The 17,317-nt window shown below is 35.6% G+C and overlaps 1 protein-coding gene across 1 annotated transcript in view; it reads left to right on the top strand.

Annotated features, from left to right (window-relative positions):
- STT3B (STT3 oligosaccharyltransferase complex catalytic subunit B) overlaps positions 1-17,317 on the top strand; it is a 90,857-nt gene that overhangs the window by 66,982 nt on the left and 6,558 nt on the right. Inside the window, exons 6-12 of the mRNA XM_060685815.2 lie at positions 1,338-1,436; positions 4,886-5,032; positions 6,458-6,506; positions 7,251-7,405; positions 10,690-10,901; positions 11,534-11,721; positions 11,836-12,007. Of these exons, the coding sequence (XP_060541798.1) occupies positions 1,338-1,436; positions 4,886-5,032; positions 6,458-6,506; positions 7,251-7,405; positions 10,690-10,901; positions 11,534-11,721; positions 11,836-12,007 (1,022 nt within the window). The remainder of the gene's footprint in view (positions 1-1,337; positions 1,437-4,885; positions 5,033-6,457; positions 6,507-7,250; positions 7,406-10,689; positions 10,902-11,533; positions 11,722-11,835; positions 12,008-17,317) is intronic.

Below are 17,317 nucleotides of genomic sequence, written 5' to 3'. Positions count from 1 at the left end.
GCATTTTGAATTGCAAACTTTACATTGTCAAACTTTACATTAAGATGAAATAATTCTCATTATTCAAACTGGAAATTAGGTAAAATTAGGTACTATATATATTGATTCCAGATTCTATTAAGATATAATCTCACCTGTGCCAATTATCTTAGCCAGTTAGAGACAGTGAACCTTCAGAAAGCCTTTTCGTTTCCATGATGTCATGTGCAACCGTCAGCCGTCCTGGACGGCAAATATAAAGGGATAACATTGGTTGAAAGATTCTGTCCCTGTGATTCTGGAGAGATGGAAACCTATAGACATGTCCTTCTTCACTGCTCTCTTTATAGAGACATTCAAACAAAATTTATTTTCCTGATAATTAATAGGTGTCCTGGCCATTCCAATACCATTTATCTTCAATGATTGCTTAAAGACGAATGGATCGTACTCACAGAGCAGGTAGCTAGATTCTGCACAGCAGAACTGGATGAATAATCCATTATAGCCATTTTATACAATTAATGCACTAATCTCTTGATATTCTCACTCTTGTATTTTAGTACATAAAAATTATAGGCTTTTACAATTTAAGGGTTAATATTGCATTATAGTTTAGGCCATGCTTTTGTTTATGTTCAGCTGACAGGCTGCCAAATTATGTTTTTAACACAGATTTATTTGCTTTTTGTCATTATTTTATTCTAGAACTTTTAACTAGATACTCTTAGAGTATTTTTAATTGTACTGGCTTTGACTGTAATCAATATTTTGAATTTGAATTCACTGTATATATTAGTGACTAGATTTTTTTGGGAATATGATAATGCTCAACTTCAGTGTAATAATGATCAACTTCAAGACTACCTGTAGTATCCCAACCCAAGACTCAGATATACATGTCTAGTTATTCTTCTCATCGGTGATCAAATCATGGCTAAGGATGACCTTATTACAGATAGACCTGGTATTCACTTCCAGAAGGCAAAAGCCCGGCCCCTTGAAGATTTGCTAATTGGGACCTTTGGGTTGAGATTAGGGGACTGGAATACATCACAGAAACAACCTACTGAGGACACATTCCCTGAGAGTTACCAACTCTGCCTCCCATCATTTCTCCCTCTATGTGTCACTACAGTGATATTCAGGCTGCCCCAAACTTTTAGAAATCCCCTTTCTATACTAATTCTATAATTAAAGAACCAAAATATCAGTGTACCAGTCAATATTTGAGAACATAAATTTATATTACAGAAATGGCCTGGAAATATTCTGACAAATCCTAAAAATATGAGTATACCATTTTAAAAATTAACTTTTTTCCTTTTATAGTAATCTGACACTTTTTTTATTCGCAGCATATAGCACTTTCTACATTGTTGGGTTAATATTATCCATGCAGATACCTTTTGTTGGATTTCAACCAATTAGGACAAGTGAGCACATGGCAGCTGCAGGTAAGAAAGAATTTAATGTATTGAAAATATACACAATGAAGTTTTAATTTCTTTAATAAAGATTTTAATAAAAAACAAAAAACTAATGAAAATGAATATTTAGAATATAGAAAAGAAGAAAGAAAATATAAATTCTGATTTTAGTTATAGTACTTACGTCATTTTATCTCTTATTCTGTTGTTACAGCATAAACATGATTAGAAAAAAATAGTTTAGAAGTTATAATTTTCTAACATGATATCCAGAAATATCTATTTGTGTGTGTGTGTGTGTGTGTGTGTGTGTGTGTGTGTGTGTGTGTGTGTGTGTGTATGCTGCCTTAATATTCTAAAAGAAAGGCAGAATGTAAATCAAATAAACAAAAATAAAATAAGCCTTGTAAAATGGAAGTTCTTATATAGCATAAGAACAATTTTGAAAAATTTTGCCTAACTATTACAGATATTTACAGGTAGTCCTCAAGCTACAATTGTAATTGCGACAGGGTTTGCTATGACTAAATGTCCTGGTGATAAAATACAACATCGGGTGACTGCTTAGCTATCACAATCTAGGCCATTGTCCTAACCCAAGACTTGTTAAATAATTTGGAGGGAGTCTCAGGTAAAGAGCATGGAGCTGCCACACTGAGGTGGGGAGGACTAGTGGAGAGCACACTCAGATTGAAAGAGGAGAGTTGATGGAGCACAAGCATTAAGAAGGCAAGGAAGGAGATTATGTGATGCCTGCTTGCGTACAGTCACAGGAAGACTATGGAAAGAGGGCATAGAATGCATGTGTGCAATTGCAGGGAGGTTTGGAAAGAGAGTATGGGGTGCATCCATCTCAGGGAGGGAGCCCATGGAAGGCGGATGTAAGATAAGGGGGATCACAGGAAACTCAGGAAAAGAGGCCAAAAGGTGTGGGTAAGAAGAGGACAAAGACTGCTGTGCATGCAAGTGGAGAGAAGATGGGAGGAAGACTCACCTGAATGACTTACAACCTTCCTTGACAGCTACTCCATTGATGTTGCTTGTAGGAAGCCAGTAGGTAATGTTGCAAATTGTGATCTCACGACAGCAGACACTTGAAATTGGTCATAATTAAAGCTAATTGCCAAACACCCAAATTTTATTCATGTGACTGCTGGAGCACTTCAAGGACCAGAACTTCAAGTACAGGTAATTCTCGACTTACAACCATTCCTTTAATGACTGAAGTTACAATGGCATTGAAAATATGACATGACCATTTTTCTCACTTATGACCATTACAGCATTCCCATGGTCACATGACCAAAATTCGGGTGCTTGGTAACTGACTCGTTTTTATGATGGTTGCAATGTTCTGGGTTATGTGATCACCTTTTGCAACCTTATAAGTAAAACCAATGAGAAAAATAGATTCACTTAACAAGTATGTTACTAACTTAACAACTGCAGTGATTCACTTAACAACTGTGGCAAAAAAAGTCAAAAAATGGGAAAAACTCATTAACAACTGTGTCACTTAGCAATAGAAATTTTGGGCTCACTTGTCATCATAGGTTGAGAACTATCTATACTGATTATAAATTCAGAACCACTGAAGCTTTGAATAGTTGCTGAAGAAATGTCTTATTTGTAGACAGATTCATTTTACTCTTATTCCTCTTAAATGTTGCACAAATTTTCCCAGTAATAATCCTGTGCTGATTGTGTGTCATCATTCACTAACCTTGCTGACAGCAAAATTATGTATAAGATTATCAGTAGTTATTTTGAATAGCAAAATGCGCAAAGGCACCTTCCAAAGATAGTTAACTAACTTAGCAGCATAAAAGCATTTACCATTAGCACTTAGATCTATATACCATCCCATAGTGCTTTACAGCTCTCTCTAAGAAGAGTCAGCATATTTCTCCCAACAATCTGGGTCCTCATTTTATTGATCTTGGAAGGATGGAAGGCTGAGTCAACCTTGAACCGGTCAGGATTGAAGGAATTGAACTCCTAGGAGTGAGTAGAGTTAGCCTGCAATAATACTGCATTCTAACAACTGCGCCACAGTGCAGATATTCTGCTAATTAGTAATGGATAAAGAGCAGTAGTAGGAATAAATTTTCTGTTTGGAGAAATGTTCCAAGTAGCTATTACATTTCCTGATCAAAAAGGAACTATGAAGAAGAATATGTGCAAGAATATCCACGAATTGGTGAATGGGTCTTAGAATGGCAAAATGCACTTCAGGGTAAGTATAAAATGGTACGCAGTGATAAAAAAAAAAAAAAACACCCCCAAACCTTCACATATATATTAATGGAGTCTGAGCTGACAAAATTGATCATGTCAACAAAGAATGTTGATACATTTTAGCTGAACGAAAACGTAAACTATTATGGGAGGACTATTAATAAGCATACCTTGTACCTATTGGGATCATTAAGGAGATTGAAAATAATTTTGTCAATGTACAGTGGATTTATATAAATCTGTGATGAGGCTTTGTTTGGAATAGTCTGTACTGCTGTGATAATCATATCTGAAAAAGATACTGAAAAGTAGGAAAAGATACAAAAATGGGGTAATATCAAAAACAATCAGGTTAGAGCCGCTTTTTACAAGAAATATTATATGTTCTAATACAGGGGTGTCAAACTGTTGGCCCACAGGCTGGATGCATCACGCACAGGCTATGCCTACCCCAGCTGTGCAAAGGGAAAAACGTTGCAAAACGTCACATGATGGCAACATGACACTGCAAGTTTGACACTTGTGTTCTAATATAGTAATAGCACTTAGATTTACATACCATCCCATAGTGCTTTATAGCCCTCTCTAAGCAGTTTTACAGAATCAGCATATTGCCCCCAACAATCTGGGTCCTCATTTTACCGACCTCAGAAGGATGGAAGGCTGAGTCAACCTTGAGCCTGCTGAGATTCAATCTGCCAAACTGCTGGCAGCTGCCAAGCAACAAAAGTAGCCTGCAGTACTGCACTCTAACCACTGCGTCACCACAGCTCAGTATGATAGAAATGCATCAGAATTTGATGTTTTATCATTATTGTAATTCAGGATTGTATTTTGTCCCAAAACATTTTAATTAATTCCTTTTTCAGATTCAGTTCAACTTGTTTCATGGAAATAAGTAATTGAAAAAAATAAAATTAAGGATAAAAATAAAAATGAATTGACATCTTAAATATTTCAGTGAATAATAAAAAAAGAAAAATAAACATCTGGGGAGGTGGAATAAGAGCTGCAGAAAAAATAAAAGAATATTACAGATAATGAGCATATGTACATTAGGGAAATAAGAACATCTTAAAATACAGTGGTCATGCATATGGCAACATATATAGAAATCTATGTAAATAAATAAAATCAGTAAAAGAAACATGCCTAATGTGAACAAAATTACTTAAAATTTGTTTAGAGCTAGGACTGTTTGTTAAACAAAACACAACTGTTTCTTTGCATTTTAATAGGTGTATTTGCTCTTCTGCAAGCCTATGCTTTCCTGCAGTATATGAGAGACAGACTAACAAAGCAAGAATTTCAGACATTATTCTTCTTAGGTATATCTTTGGCTGCTGGAATTGTATTCTTGAGCGTTATCTATTTAACATATACAGGTAAGTGATATCCAGTAAATATTTCCTGTTGTCAGAGAAAACTTTTTGACAGTTCAAAATAATTATTGGGTAGAGATGTGCAAATGTTCCTTATATGAATTTTTCCATGCATAGAGCAGCTAGTTTGGGAATCTGTGCCCAGATTCAATACACTTGTTTCGAATATTTTTTGTTTCTGTGTATGGAATAACATGGAGCGTTTTTATTTGAGTAAAATTTGTTATGAGGAGCAAGAGAAAAGGCAAGGATATCAGCAGTTTATGACAAATGGCTCTTTGGGCAATCCAGTAGCCTATGCCATGCTTCAGCCATGGGGAGGAAATGAAGGTGCTGGGAGGGTGAGGAGCAGTCGGGCCTATGATACATGTTATGCTTAGATGTTGGTGAAGGGCAGGGCCGGATTTAGATGGAAAGAGGCCCTAGGCTATTCCACTTATAAGGCCCTTTCACCTATAGTGAAAGTGTAATTTTAATTTTGCTAACAATTTGAATGTAGGCCCCTCTTGATCTTGAGGCCCTAGGCTGAAGCCTAGTTAGCCTATAGGAAAATCCGGCCCTGGTGAAGGGTGAAAAAAAAAAGATTCTGGGAATGTGAAGAGCAGTTGGGCCAGTGGATATGTTATACTGGGAACTTATGTGGGGAGAGATAGGGATGATGTGAATGAGCCTTGTCCTATTCACTCTGCCTAGATTTTGTTCTGTCCAGAATTAACATAAATATTAAATGTTTCATTTCTACCAAACTATGTATAGCCTGAAACAGTTTGACAAAATATCAGGAATATGCTCCTGGAGTCAAAACTGTATTTTATGTCTGCCTCTGTTCATAAAATAATCATTTCAGATAATGTAGTATCTTTGGAATTATTAGTGGATGTTTCATACATTTTTTTTGCATAGAAGTAGAATGTTAAAATGTTTTAAAGAACTGGAAACAAAGGTTCAAGTAGAACAGAAATGCACACTTTAAAGTGTGCATTTGATCAAAATATGATCATTTTGCCCCATCAAAACCCTGCATATAAAGCCAGAGTCCTATCTGCCTCCATTTTTGCTACCTTTTTGAATTTGTTCTTATTTCCTGCCACTATTTTTTGCTGCAGATCCATTCTGATCTTCTTTTTTTTTATCCCTGTTTGAGACCATTAAATACTCTGCAACTAAAGGAAAGTTCTGTCTTTCATTGTTAGAGATCTCAGTGGTTTGTTTGCAACTAAGATGGTTCAGACAGTCAGTAAAAATAAGTATCAATACACGAAGAAGGAACAATTTACTTTAGAGTTGAGACTAAGGGAATTAGTTTAAAAGTAAAGTTGGAGACAAATATTTTTTAATATGGATTGAGAGAACAGTTTGTTTTGAAGATTTGAAAGTGAATGTATATGTGCATGGTAGCTGCTAAGTTGCTGTAATATGTATTTTCAGGTTACATTGCACCATGGAGTGGCAGATTCTACTCATTGTGGGATACTGGGTAGGTATGAATATAAGGTAAAATTACATAATCTTTGACCTGTTAATGGAAAACAGTTAACCACCAATCACCACTCCATCTCTCTCCCAGCAAGAAAAAAAAAAAGTAAAGCATAAATAACAGCTTTTACTCTCTACACTAAAATACTTTAAAATTTCCATTAGCATCAGTATAATTTTTTTATATTACAGTACAAGAACTTTTACTTTTTAAAAATGATTTTTATTTTAGTTTCTTATATTTCAATTTTGGATTCATCTATAATTTCATGATTAATATTGAATTTATACTTACTATTCTATATTGTCTTTTTATGATTCATTGTATTAATATACACACTTTAAAAGAGAAGGTAACATGTCATTGAGTAGAATATGAATATGTCTTATCTTGTTAGTGTGATTTATAAGATGCAAAATAATACTTTGATATTTATGACATGCCATTTTTTTCATTCTTTGAATAAATGGCTACATTTGATCATATCATTCAGTTTTAGCAAGGAGCCAAAGGTAGTTTAAGAACTAATTTTTCTCAATTTCTGAAATTTAACTGAAATATGTAGGACCTTTACCCACTCAAAAAAAATGCCTTACATTACAAATCTTTAAAAGATAGGAATATGACTAGTATTTAAAAACATAATGTGTTTAATTTGACATTTTTCAATAATCAGCTATTTTTTATTATAATTTTTTAGACTTTCATCGCTAAAATAATTTGAATTTGTTTCTTTTTAAAAAGGTATGCAAAAATTCACATCCCGATCATTGCCTCAGTGTCGGAGCATCAGCCTACAACTTGGGTTTCCTTCTTTTTTGATCTACATATTCTCGTCTGTACTTTCCCAGCAGGCCTGTGGTTCTGCATTAAAAATATCAATGATGAAAGAGTCTTTGGTAAGAAAAAATAACTTTTCAAAATGAAACTAAATTGAATTGCTAGCATTCTTGTTATGTTTATTGGAACATATCTCTCAGTAATTAAAAATGATACTCAATGTATTTCTTATTTAGGTTCATTAACTTTATGATCAATGTCATTTTATACTTTTATTTTTATAATAGACAACCTACTGAATCATATAGGCTTATGCTGTTTATCCTCCCCTTGCTATCTTCAGGAAAGCCCCAATGAAGCTGCCTCCTTCCCCTTCTACCGCCTTCCCCTTGGCTGACCCACAGAACTGCCTGCCATTTTGTTAGGGGGAGAAGGGAGAACCAAGGGAGTTATGGACCATGAGAAAAACTTAATCTCCCTAGCCTTCCTCTAGGGAGGAAGAAGGCTTATTCTTTCATTGTTGGTGCTAGCCCTATCATCATCAGCCCAAGTGCTAGGTAATTTTAGGCAGCCTGTCCTCTCACATCCTCTAATTTTATTTCTTTCTGTTCTGCACTGTTGTGAAAAAATGTTTTTGCATTTTATTGCATTTGCCTAGAACTGGAAGGTGAACCTATGGAACGCATGGCACACCTAGCCATATCAGTGGGCACGCAAGCTCAGCTCCGGTACACGCACCAGAAGTAGGGGAACAACTGTTTCCTGCCTCGGGGGGGGAGGCCATTTTCACCTTCCCCAGGTTCCTAGAAAGGCTCTGGAGCCTGGGGAGAGCAAAAACAGGTCTTGCAGTCCCACCGGAAGTTGGCAAACAGGCCGTTTCTGGCTCTGGCGTGCCTTGGGGGGGGGGGGAGGCCATTTTCGCCCTCCCCAGACTCCTAAAAAGGCTCTGGAGCTTGGAGAGAGAGAAAAATGGACCTATCGGGCCATCACGTGCCAGGAGCTGGGGGTATCGCGGGGCACATAAAATTAGCAGGTATCTTCTATTAGCAGGTGGACTCCCTGTTTCGTTTTTGCTGGGCAAAAAACAATTCCTGTTAATATCGAAATTCATTTGGCATATTAGACTGATATCTAGGCCAGAATAACTAGTTGTGGGGATAGATTTGATATATTTTTCAGTTATCCCCCCCCCTCAAAGTTTTATCTTCCTATTGTAATTTTTCAAAATGGCTTGAGAATATCGAGAACATACAAGACAGGAAGGATAGACTCCTTTTTGTCTCCAGTGTTTCATAGATGTAGGCCCAAATTACATATATTTAATTTATTCCTATTTAATTTATTTACTTATGATATTTACAGTGCATTCAGGAAGTATTCAGACCCCCTTCATTTTTGTCAATTTTGTTATGCTGCAGCCTGATTATATAATTGTTGAAATTCATTTCTTTTTCTCATTAATCTACATTCAATACTCCATAATGACAAAGTAAAAACAGAATTTTAGAAATGTCTGTAAATTTGTTTTTTTAAAAAAACTGAAATATTACTGGCATAAGTATTCAGATCCTTCACTCAGTACTTTGTTGAAGTACGTATGGCATCAATTACAGCCTTGAGTCTTTTTGGGTATGATGCGACAAGCTTGCACATCTAGATTGGGGGATTTTCTGCCATTCTTCCTTGCAAATCCTCTCAAGCTCAGTCATGTTGGATGGTGATAATTGGTGGACAGCCATTTTCAGGTTCCTCCAGAGATGTTCAATACGGTTCATGTCAAGCCTTGGCTAAGGTCACTCTAGGCCATTCAGAGAGTTGTCCCTAAACCATACCTGTGTTGTCTTGATTGTGTGCTTAGGATCATTGTCATGTTGGAAAGTCAACTTTCAGCCCAATCTGGGGTCTTGAACGCTGTGGAACAGATTTTCATTGAGGATATCCCTGAACTTTGCTCCATTCAGCTTTCTCTTAACCCTGATCAGTCTCCCAGTCCCTGCTGCTGAAAAACACCTTCACAGCATAATGCTGCCACCACCATGCTTCACTGTTGGGATGATATTGGGCAGGTGATGAGTGGTGCCTGGTTTCCTCCAAACATAACATTTAGAATTGAGGCCAAACAATTCAATTTTGGTTTCATTAGACCAGAGAATCTTGTTCCTTACAGTCTGAAAGTCCTTCGGGTGCTTTTTTGCAAACTCCAAGTGAGCTCCACTGAGGATAGGCTTCCATCTAGCTACTCTGCCATAAAGCCCAGATCAGTGGAGGGCTGCACTGATGGTTGTCCTTCTGGAACTCTGTCCTATCTCCACATAGGATTTCTGGAGCTCAATCAGAGTGATCATTGGATTCTTGGTCATCTCTCTCACTGAGGCCCTTCCCCCCCACTTGCTCAGTTTGACTGGGCGTCCAGCTTCTGGAAAAGTCCTGGTTGTGCCAACCTTCTTCCATTTGAGAATTATATGCTCTTAGGAACCTTCAGTGCAGCAGAAATCTTATTGTAGCCTTCTCCAGATCTCTACCTTGCAATAATCCTGTCTCTGAACTCTGCAGGTAGTTTCTTTGACCTCATGGCTTTTGCTCTGCTACAGTATGCATTGTCCACTGTGAGGCCTTCTATAGAGAGGTGTGTTCCTTTCCAAATCATCCAATCCAATCAATATAATTTACCACAGGTAGACCTCAATCAAGGTGTAGAAACATATCAGCAACAGTCAAGAAAAATGGAAGGCATCTGAGCTAAATTTCAAGTGTTGTTGCAAAGAGTCTGAATACTTATGCCACTGTGATATTTCAGTTTTTTGAACAACTGTAGAATCAGGATCAGTATAACAAAATTGACAAAAGTGAAGGAGGTATGAATACTTTCTGAATTCACTGTATATAATGCTGGATTCAGCAAAAATTACTCCAGTCAAAACATAAGAACAGATTGAAAATGTTGAAGCTGATATGATGACAAAAGTTGACCACTAGAACAATTGCTACTTACTAAAAAGGTAAAGGTTTCCCTGTCGACTCCAGGTACACTGATCTTCTCAGTTTCTTAGCTGAGGGAGCCAGCATTGTCCAAAAACAATTTCTGTAGTCATGTGGCAAGCATGGCTATATGGCAAAGGCACACAGAATGCTGTTACCTTCCCACCAAAGTAGTACCTATTAATTTAGTTGCATATTCATACTTCCAAGCTTCTAGGTGGACATGAGCTGCAGCAAGAAATTAGCAATCATTAAATAACCCCTTCTTTTCAAGGATGATATAATTCAAACAATGCTAAAGTTTTATTCATATGAACTTCTGGGAAATAAACATTCAAGCTTTAATTCAAGCTTATAATGAACTTGAAAAATTGCATCTGTGAGGAACCAAATATTAAAACTGGATGTCTATGTCTCTTTGCAGTGGCTTTGTATGCAATCAGTGCTGTTTATTTTGCTGGAGTGATGGTTCGCCTGATGTTGACTTTGACTCCAGTGGTTTGTATGTTGTCAGCCATTGCTTTCTCAAATGTTTTTGAACATTATTTGGGTGATGATATGAAGAGAGAAAATCCTCCAGTAGAAGATAGTAGTGATGAAGATGATAAAAGAAATCCAGGAAACCTTTATGATAAGGTGAGCCTTGAAAAGTTTGATATCTATCTAAATTAATTTAAACAGAAGTATTTAATATAGATAAAAATCATATAAATGGAAATAATGTTTATTAGCGGTCCCCAGCTTTTCCACCTTGGCAGCCCTCTGGGGGGGGCAGAGGAGTGGCACACACAGCCTCATTGGTGTGAGCAGTGGGCATGGTGTGCCTTTCTCTCATGGAAATTGAGTTTTTTACATGTGAGCAGCAGGCTCTCACACACAAGTGGAGGGCACTGGAGCGGAGGGCCCTTGCACTCGCATATGAAGTTCCACACCTTCAAACAATCCGCAGCCCAGTAGATTGGGGACTCCCTATTGTTTATGATCTCTGCATTCTTCATCAAACTGTTCATTTTTTTCTTCTTTTGTTATGATTATATCATCTTAATGTCCAAAACATGGTTGAATATATTAAATGAAGCCGGATTTAGACTATTAAGTATCCTTTCATACATTCCGTTTTGAAAAACTATTTTCACCTGAAATATTTCAATTTTTAAAGTGTTTTTTAAAATCAGAAATTGTGAGATTTTCATTACTGAAAACGGGATATTTAAACTCTGAAATCTGATAGATTAAAAAGAAAGGTTTAATTTGTTTTCTTTGCTCAGGCAGGTAAAGTGAGGAAACATATATCTGAGCAGGAAAAAACTGAAGAAGGTCTTGGGCCCAATATAAAGAGTATTGTCACAATGTTAATGCTAATGCTATTGATGATGTTTGCTGTTCACTGTACATGGGTAACCAGCAATGCCTATTCCAGTCCAAGTGTTGTCTTAGCCTCTTACAATCATGATGGGTAAGATTCACTATTTTTTATGTATCCATTATTTATAATACATTGTAGTTAAAGCATTGCTAATACGTAGTGAGAATTATGTTGACACAATCTTAACTTTTATTTTTCTAATAGCACAAGGAACATTTTGGATGACTTTAGGGAAGCATATTATTGGCTAAGACAAAATACAGATGAACATGCCAGAGTAATGTCTTGGTGGGATTATGGCTATCAAATAGCTGGAATGGCAAATCGAACTACTCTAGTTGATAATAATACTTGGAATAACAGCCACATAGCTCTGGTATGTAGTGATTATTGATCACAGCTGTCACTGTACATATTGGTTACATTGTAACATTGAACATTATATTCAATTATGCTCATCAAAGCTTAATTCTAAAAAAAAAAAAAAATTATGAGACAGGAATGTGCCAAATTTACAGTGGGATTGTATTAGGGTTCAGTTCACACTTAATATAATTTTCAAATTTTATGAAGAAAAATATATTGATATACTTAGACTGATTTCAGTATCTGTATCTTATTTTTCCAAGATTGGAATTTTTAAAAATGCATGTTTTTAAAAATTAATTAATTCCATGCAATGGAATTTTTTTAAACTGCATGTTTTCTTGCATGTGAACTTTACAAGGCAGTCCAAATGAAGCTAGCATATAATAAGAACTGGTTATTTATCCGAATAGTAATGTTTTTGCCTCACAAATCTCAGCTGAGTTTATTTTTCTTCCAATAAAATAACACACTGTGATATTAAAGTTGAATTTTAGATAGGAGATTCATTTCAGGAAAATTCATGATTTTGAGGCTGGTTATATAATTTGTTCATTCACCAGGAGTGGAGATGGGTTTCAGTAGGTTCTGATCAGTTCTGGAGAACCACTAGCGGAAATTTTGAGTAGTTCGAAGAACCGGTAGTAAAAATTCTGACTGGCCCTGCCCAGTGGTGGGATTCAAGTAATTTAACAACCGGTTCTCTGCCCTAATGATTTCTTCCAACAACCTGTTTGCCAAACTGCTCAGAAAGTTAACAACCGGTTCTCTCAAAGTGGTGCGAACTGGCTGAATCCCACCACTGCCCCCCCCATCTATTCTCTGCCTCCCAAGTCCCATCTGATTGGGAGGAAATGGGGATTTTGCAGTAACCTTCCCCTGGAGTGGGGTGGGAATGGAGATTTTACAGTATCCTTCCCCTGCCATGCCCTCCAAGCCATGCCACACCCACAGAACCGGTAGATAAAAATATTGAAACCCACCACTGACTATAAGCCATTTGCACTTGCAGTCCTGAATATGTGTTGCTTGCAACTCCTAAGAATCTTGTTTTTAAACCTGCAACGAAGGTTAAACATGAGAGGGTTAAAATGCTGGTAACCTTAATACATAAAATTTTGTAAATCATCATCATCAACATCATCATCATCCTTACCAAAAGTGAATCCCTGAACTGATCCTGCTATATTATAATAGTTGAACCAACTCAAAATGTAATATCAGCTTTATTATGGTACTTCAATCTTCATTTTTTGCATTCGTTTTTTGCTAGATTTTTTAACATATTAGTAACAAGAGAACTCCAATTTTCAAAAAAATAGTTCAGAAACATGATGAAGTTACATTATACTGATAATTGCTATAACATAAATGCTTACACCTGGCAAGAAGATGCAAGTTCCAGGCCAGCAGACAGATAAGTCCCTGCTACTGGGTAGGGGATGGTGGAAGGGGGCATAGGGAAGGTACAGCAAGAGAGAATACAAGAAGTGCAATAAGGATTGGGAATGTAATGAGGGGGTGCACAAGAGGCACAAGTCAGGGAGGGTGCATGAGAGATGAAGGTCGGGAGAGATATATGAAAGTCCAGCATGAGTGGGGGAGAAATGCAGGAGTATGACACAAATTCAAGAAAATGCAGCTCATGCTGGGAGAGAGAGTGATGCCAATAACTGGTATGGTATGTGCACAGAGGAGCTGGAGGAAGAGGTGGGGGATACTTATCCCAGTGACTTGCCACCTTCCCTGGCAGCTTCCCCATGAATAGACATAGATCAAGGATTACCCATATATTAAATATTTTAATATAGGATTGCGTTTTAATGTGTTTCGTGGGGTGTGCAGGACATTGGGCTTTGTACTACTTGCAGTTCTGGATTTCATAATATCCATATAGCCATGGATATTATGAAAGGGCAGTTTTTAAACAATGAATTGAAAAATAAAGTATTTTTCGGACTATAAGACACACTTTTTTGTCTCCTAAAAGGGAGTGAAAATGTATGTGTGTCTTACAGACCGAACATTACCAAAGCCCCGCCCGCCCACTGGCTGTTTCTTTTGCCTCTGCACGTCCCATTTTTGGGCCTTTTTTCAGCCCATTTTCGGGGCTTTCTTTGGCCCGTTTTTTTTAAGGCTTTTTTTCAACCAATTGTTTTTGAAAAAACAGCCTGAAAAAAGCCAAAAAAATGGGCCAAAAAAAGACTCAAAAATGGGCTTTAAAAAGCCAAAAAAAAAAAAAAAGAGGGCCAAAAAAGCCTTAAAATGTTGATTTCCTCTTCTAAATTTAGGTGCATCTTATCCTCAGGTGCATTTATAGTCCGAAAATACGGTAAGTCACCACAGTAGTGACAATTTCTTCTTTCCAAACTATTGTCATCTTGCCAGATAACAGAGGATTGGATAGAAAATAGTATTTTTTGAAAAGGATGGGGTTGATTCTTAGAAAGTTTGAATTTGGATATAATTTTTTGTTGTTGTTGTGTGATGTAGATGACTACTAAATTAATTTACCTTTTACTTAGACAAGTATCTAAATTGCATTGGGTTTATTTCATAAGAGATTAATACTCTGTTTACCTGTTTGAGTATGCTGGGCTAATCTTGTGATATAATAATAAAGTTTTTTTTTTTAGCAAAAGTAAATAAAACAGTTTCTTTTCTTTTTTCTTTTTTTTTTGTTTATTAAAAAGTTTTATCAAGTATTACAACAATTTTTTCCCATCCCTCCTCCCCCCCTTCCCTCCTATATTTCTTAATATATGACTTTTAAAAGTCTTGTCCACTTTCTTATCATATAATAAATAAGCATGCCAACCGTAAACCAAATCATATCCCTCAATATTCAATATTCTTTCTTCTGTTGAATTCATCCAGTCACTAATTGCTGACAGAACAGCTGCCTCATAATATAATCTTAAATTGAGACCTCCTCTTTCACGTATATCCTGCATTATTTTTTGTTTTATTCTTGGTCTCTTCCCTGCCCAGACAAACTTATTAATACCCTTCTGCCATATCTTCAAATTTTCATCTTTTTTAAGTACTGGTATCATTTGAAAAAGAAACAAAAACTTAGGCAAAACATTCATTTTTACTGCTGCTATTCTTCCTAACAAAGATAATTGTAATTTTTTCCAATTTTCCATCTCTCTGTGTATTTTTTGCCACAATGGATCATAATTATGCTTAAATAATTTCGCATTTGATGTCATAATATAAACCCCTAAATACTTAACTTTTTTTACTATTTCAAATCCTGTTAGTCTTTCTAATTCATCTTTTTGATTTGTAGTCATATTTTTAGTTATTATCTTCGTTTTCCCTGCATTTATTTTAAATCCAGATACTTGTCCATATTGATTAATTATATCCATTAAACCTACAATCAACTGTAATGGTTGGGTTAAAGTAACAACCAAGTCGTCTGCAAATGCTCGTAATCTGTAGTCATACTGCCTAATTTTAATTCCATTTATTTTATCTGACTCACATATCTTACTCAACAAAAATTCCAAAGTCAAGATAAACAATAATTGAGACAAGGGACATCCTCGTCTTGTTCCTTTTTCTATATTAAAAGTATCTGTTAAACTACGATTAATTATTATTTGCGTTGTTTGTTTCTGATACATTGCCTTTATAGATTGTGTAAAATATTCTCCAAACTGCATCTTTTCTATTATTTTCAATAAGAAATGCCAATTCAATCGATCAAATGCTTTCTCCGCATCAAGAAATATTAGCACCGCAGGGATTCGGTTGTTCTTCCCCAAATACTCTAATAGGTTAACAACTTGCCTTACATTACTCTTCATTTGTCTACCATTTATAAAACCAGTTTGATCATTATGAATAATTTGTTGCATAACTGTCATTAACCTATTTGCTAGTATTTTAGCAAAAATCTTGTAATCTGTATTTAAAAGTGATATATGCCTATAATTTTTTGGCTGGGTGTGGTCTTGCTCCTCCTTTGGAATCAGAGAAATAAAAGCTGTCCTCCAGGATGGGGGTACATCTCCAGATTGTATGTTAGTAAATAATTCTTTGAGTGGTCCCACCACTCAAACCATCGGTCCCAGAGGCTTTACCTACTTTCAACTGCTTAATTGCAAATATAATCTCCTTGGAAGTTATTGGTTGATTTAAACCCTCCCTTTACTCTTTTGTAATTATAGGGATATTCTCTTTCTGTAAGTATCTATATCTATACTTTGAATTTTATCACTAGCATACAACCTCGTATAAAATTCTAAAAATGCTTTTTTAATCATATTTTGCTGGTAAACCTCTTTACCTTTATATTCTATTTTCTCTATGGTCCGTGACTTTTGTTTTTTCCTTAACAAATATGCTAACCATCTCCCTGGTTTATTAGTATTGCAAAAAGTATTATGTTTAGCATATTGCAAATTAGTTGCGACCTGATCTGCCATTAGCATATTAAATTGCCCTTGCAGTAAGTTAATTGCCTCTTTTATTTTCTTGTCTGCTGGGTTCAATATCAAAGCTTGTTCTTTTTTTTTAATTTCCTCTTCTAAGTCCTTCCTTTTTTTTCCTGTTTACGTCTATGTTTATTATTCAAATATATTAAGATACCTCTCATATATGCTTTACTTGCATCCCAAACCATTTCCATAGATGTACCCTTATGCATATTTATAATGAAAAATTCTTTCATAAATTTTTTACATTCTTTTACATTTTCCTCATATCTAAACAGATTTTCATTTAACTTCCAAGACCTCTTAAATCCCATTCCATACTCTAATTCCATCCAAACTGGACTATGATCCATTAAAACTCTTGGGCAGATCTTCGTCTTCTTCACCCTAGAAAAAAGATCATTAGTAATTAATATGAAATCAATCCTAGAAAAAGATTGATGTCTATCAGAAAAAAAGGTAAAAACTTTTTCTTCAGAGTTCCTCTCTCACCAGATATCTCTCAACTCCATATCATCCTATGATATTGTATATTTATGTTTTAATCTTGGCTGTACACTGCCCCGAGTGTATTATTATTATTATTATTATTATTATTATTATTATTATTATTATTATTATTATTATTATATTTATATTATTATCCATCATTTCAAAAATTGATTTTGGCAATCTGGCACGCATTGAAATATTTTGCAAGAGCCCCTTCTTATCTTTTTTAGTGTCCAAAACTCCATTCCAATCGCCCAATAAAATGCATGATTTATAATCCTATTGTAGTATCTTAGAATGTAAAAGCTTGTAAAATTTTTCCTGTTGTTGTTCGGTGCATATATTCCAATTAAAAGTATTTTTTCTCCTTTTATTAAAAG

This window comes from Pantherophis guttatus, chromosome 4, assembly GCF_059756535.1.
Source record: "Pantherophis guttatus breed Tessera chromosome 4, ASM5975653v1, whole genome shotgun sequence".
In the NCBI taxonomy this organism is placed as follows: domain Eukaryota; kingdom Metazoa; phylum Chordata; class Lepidosauria; order Squamata; family Colubridae; genus Pantherophis; species Pantherophis guttatus.
The sequence above is the reverse complement of the archived record's forward strand: the minus strand, read 5'-3'. Positions and strand labels throughout refer to the sequence as shown.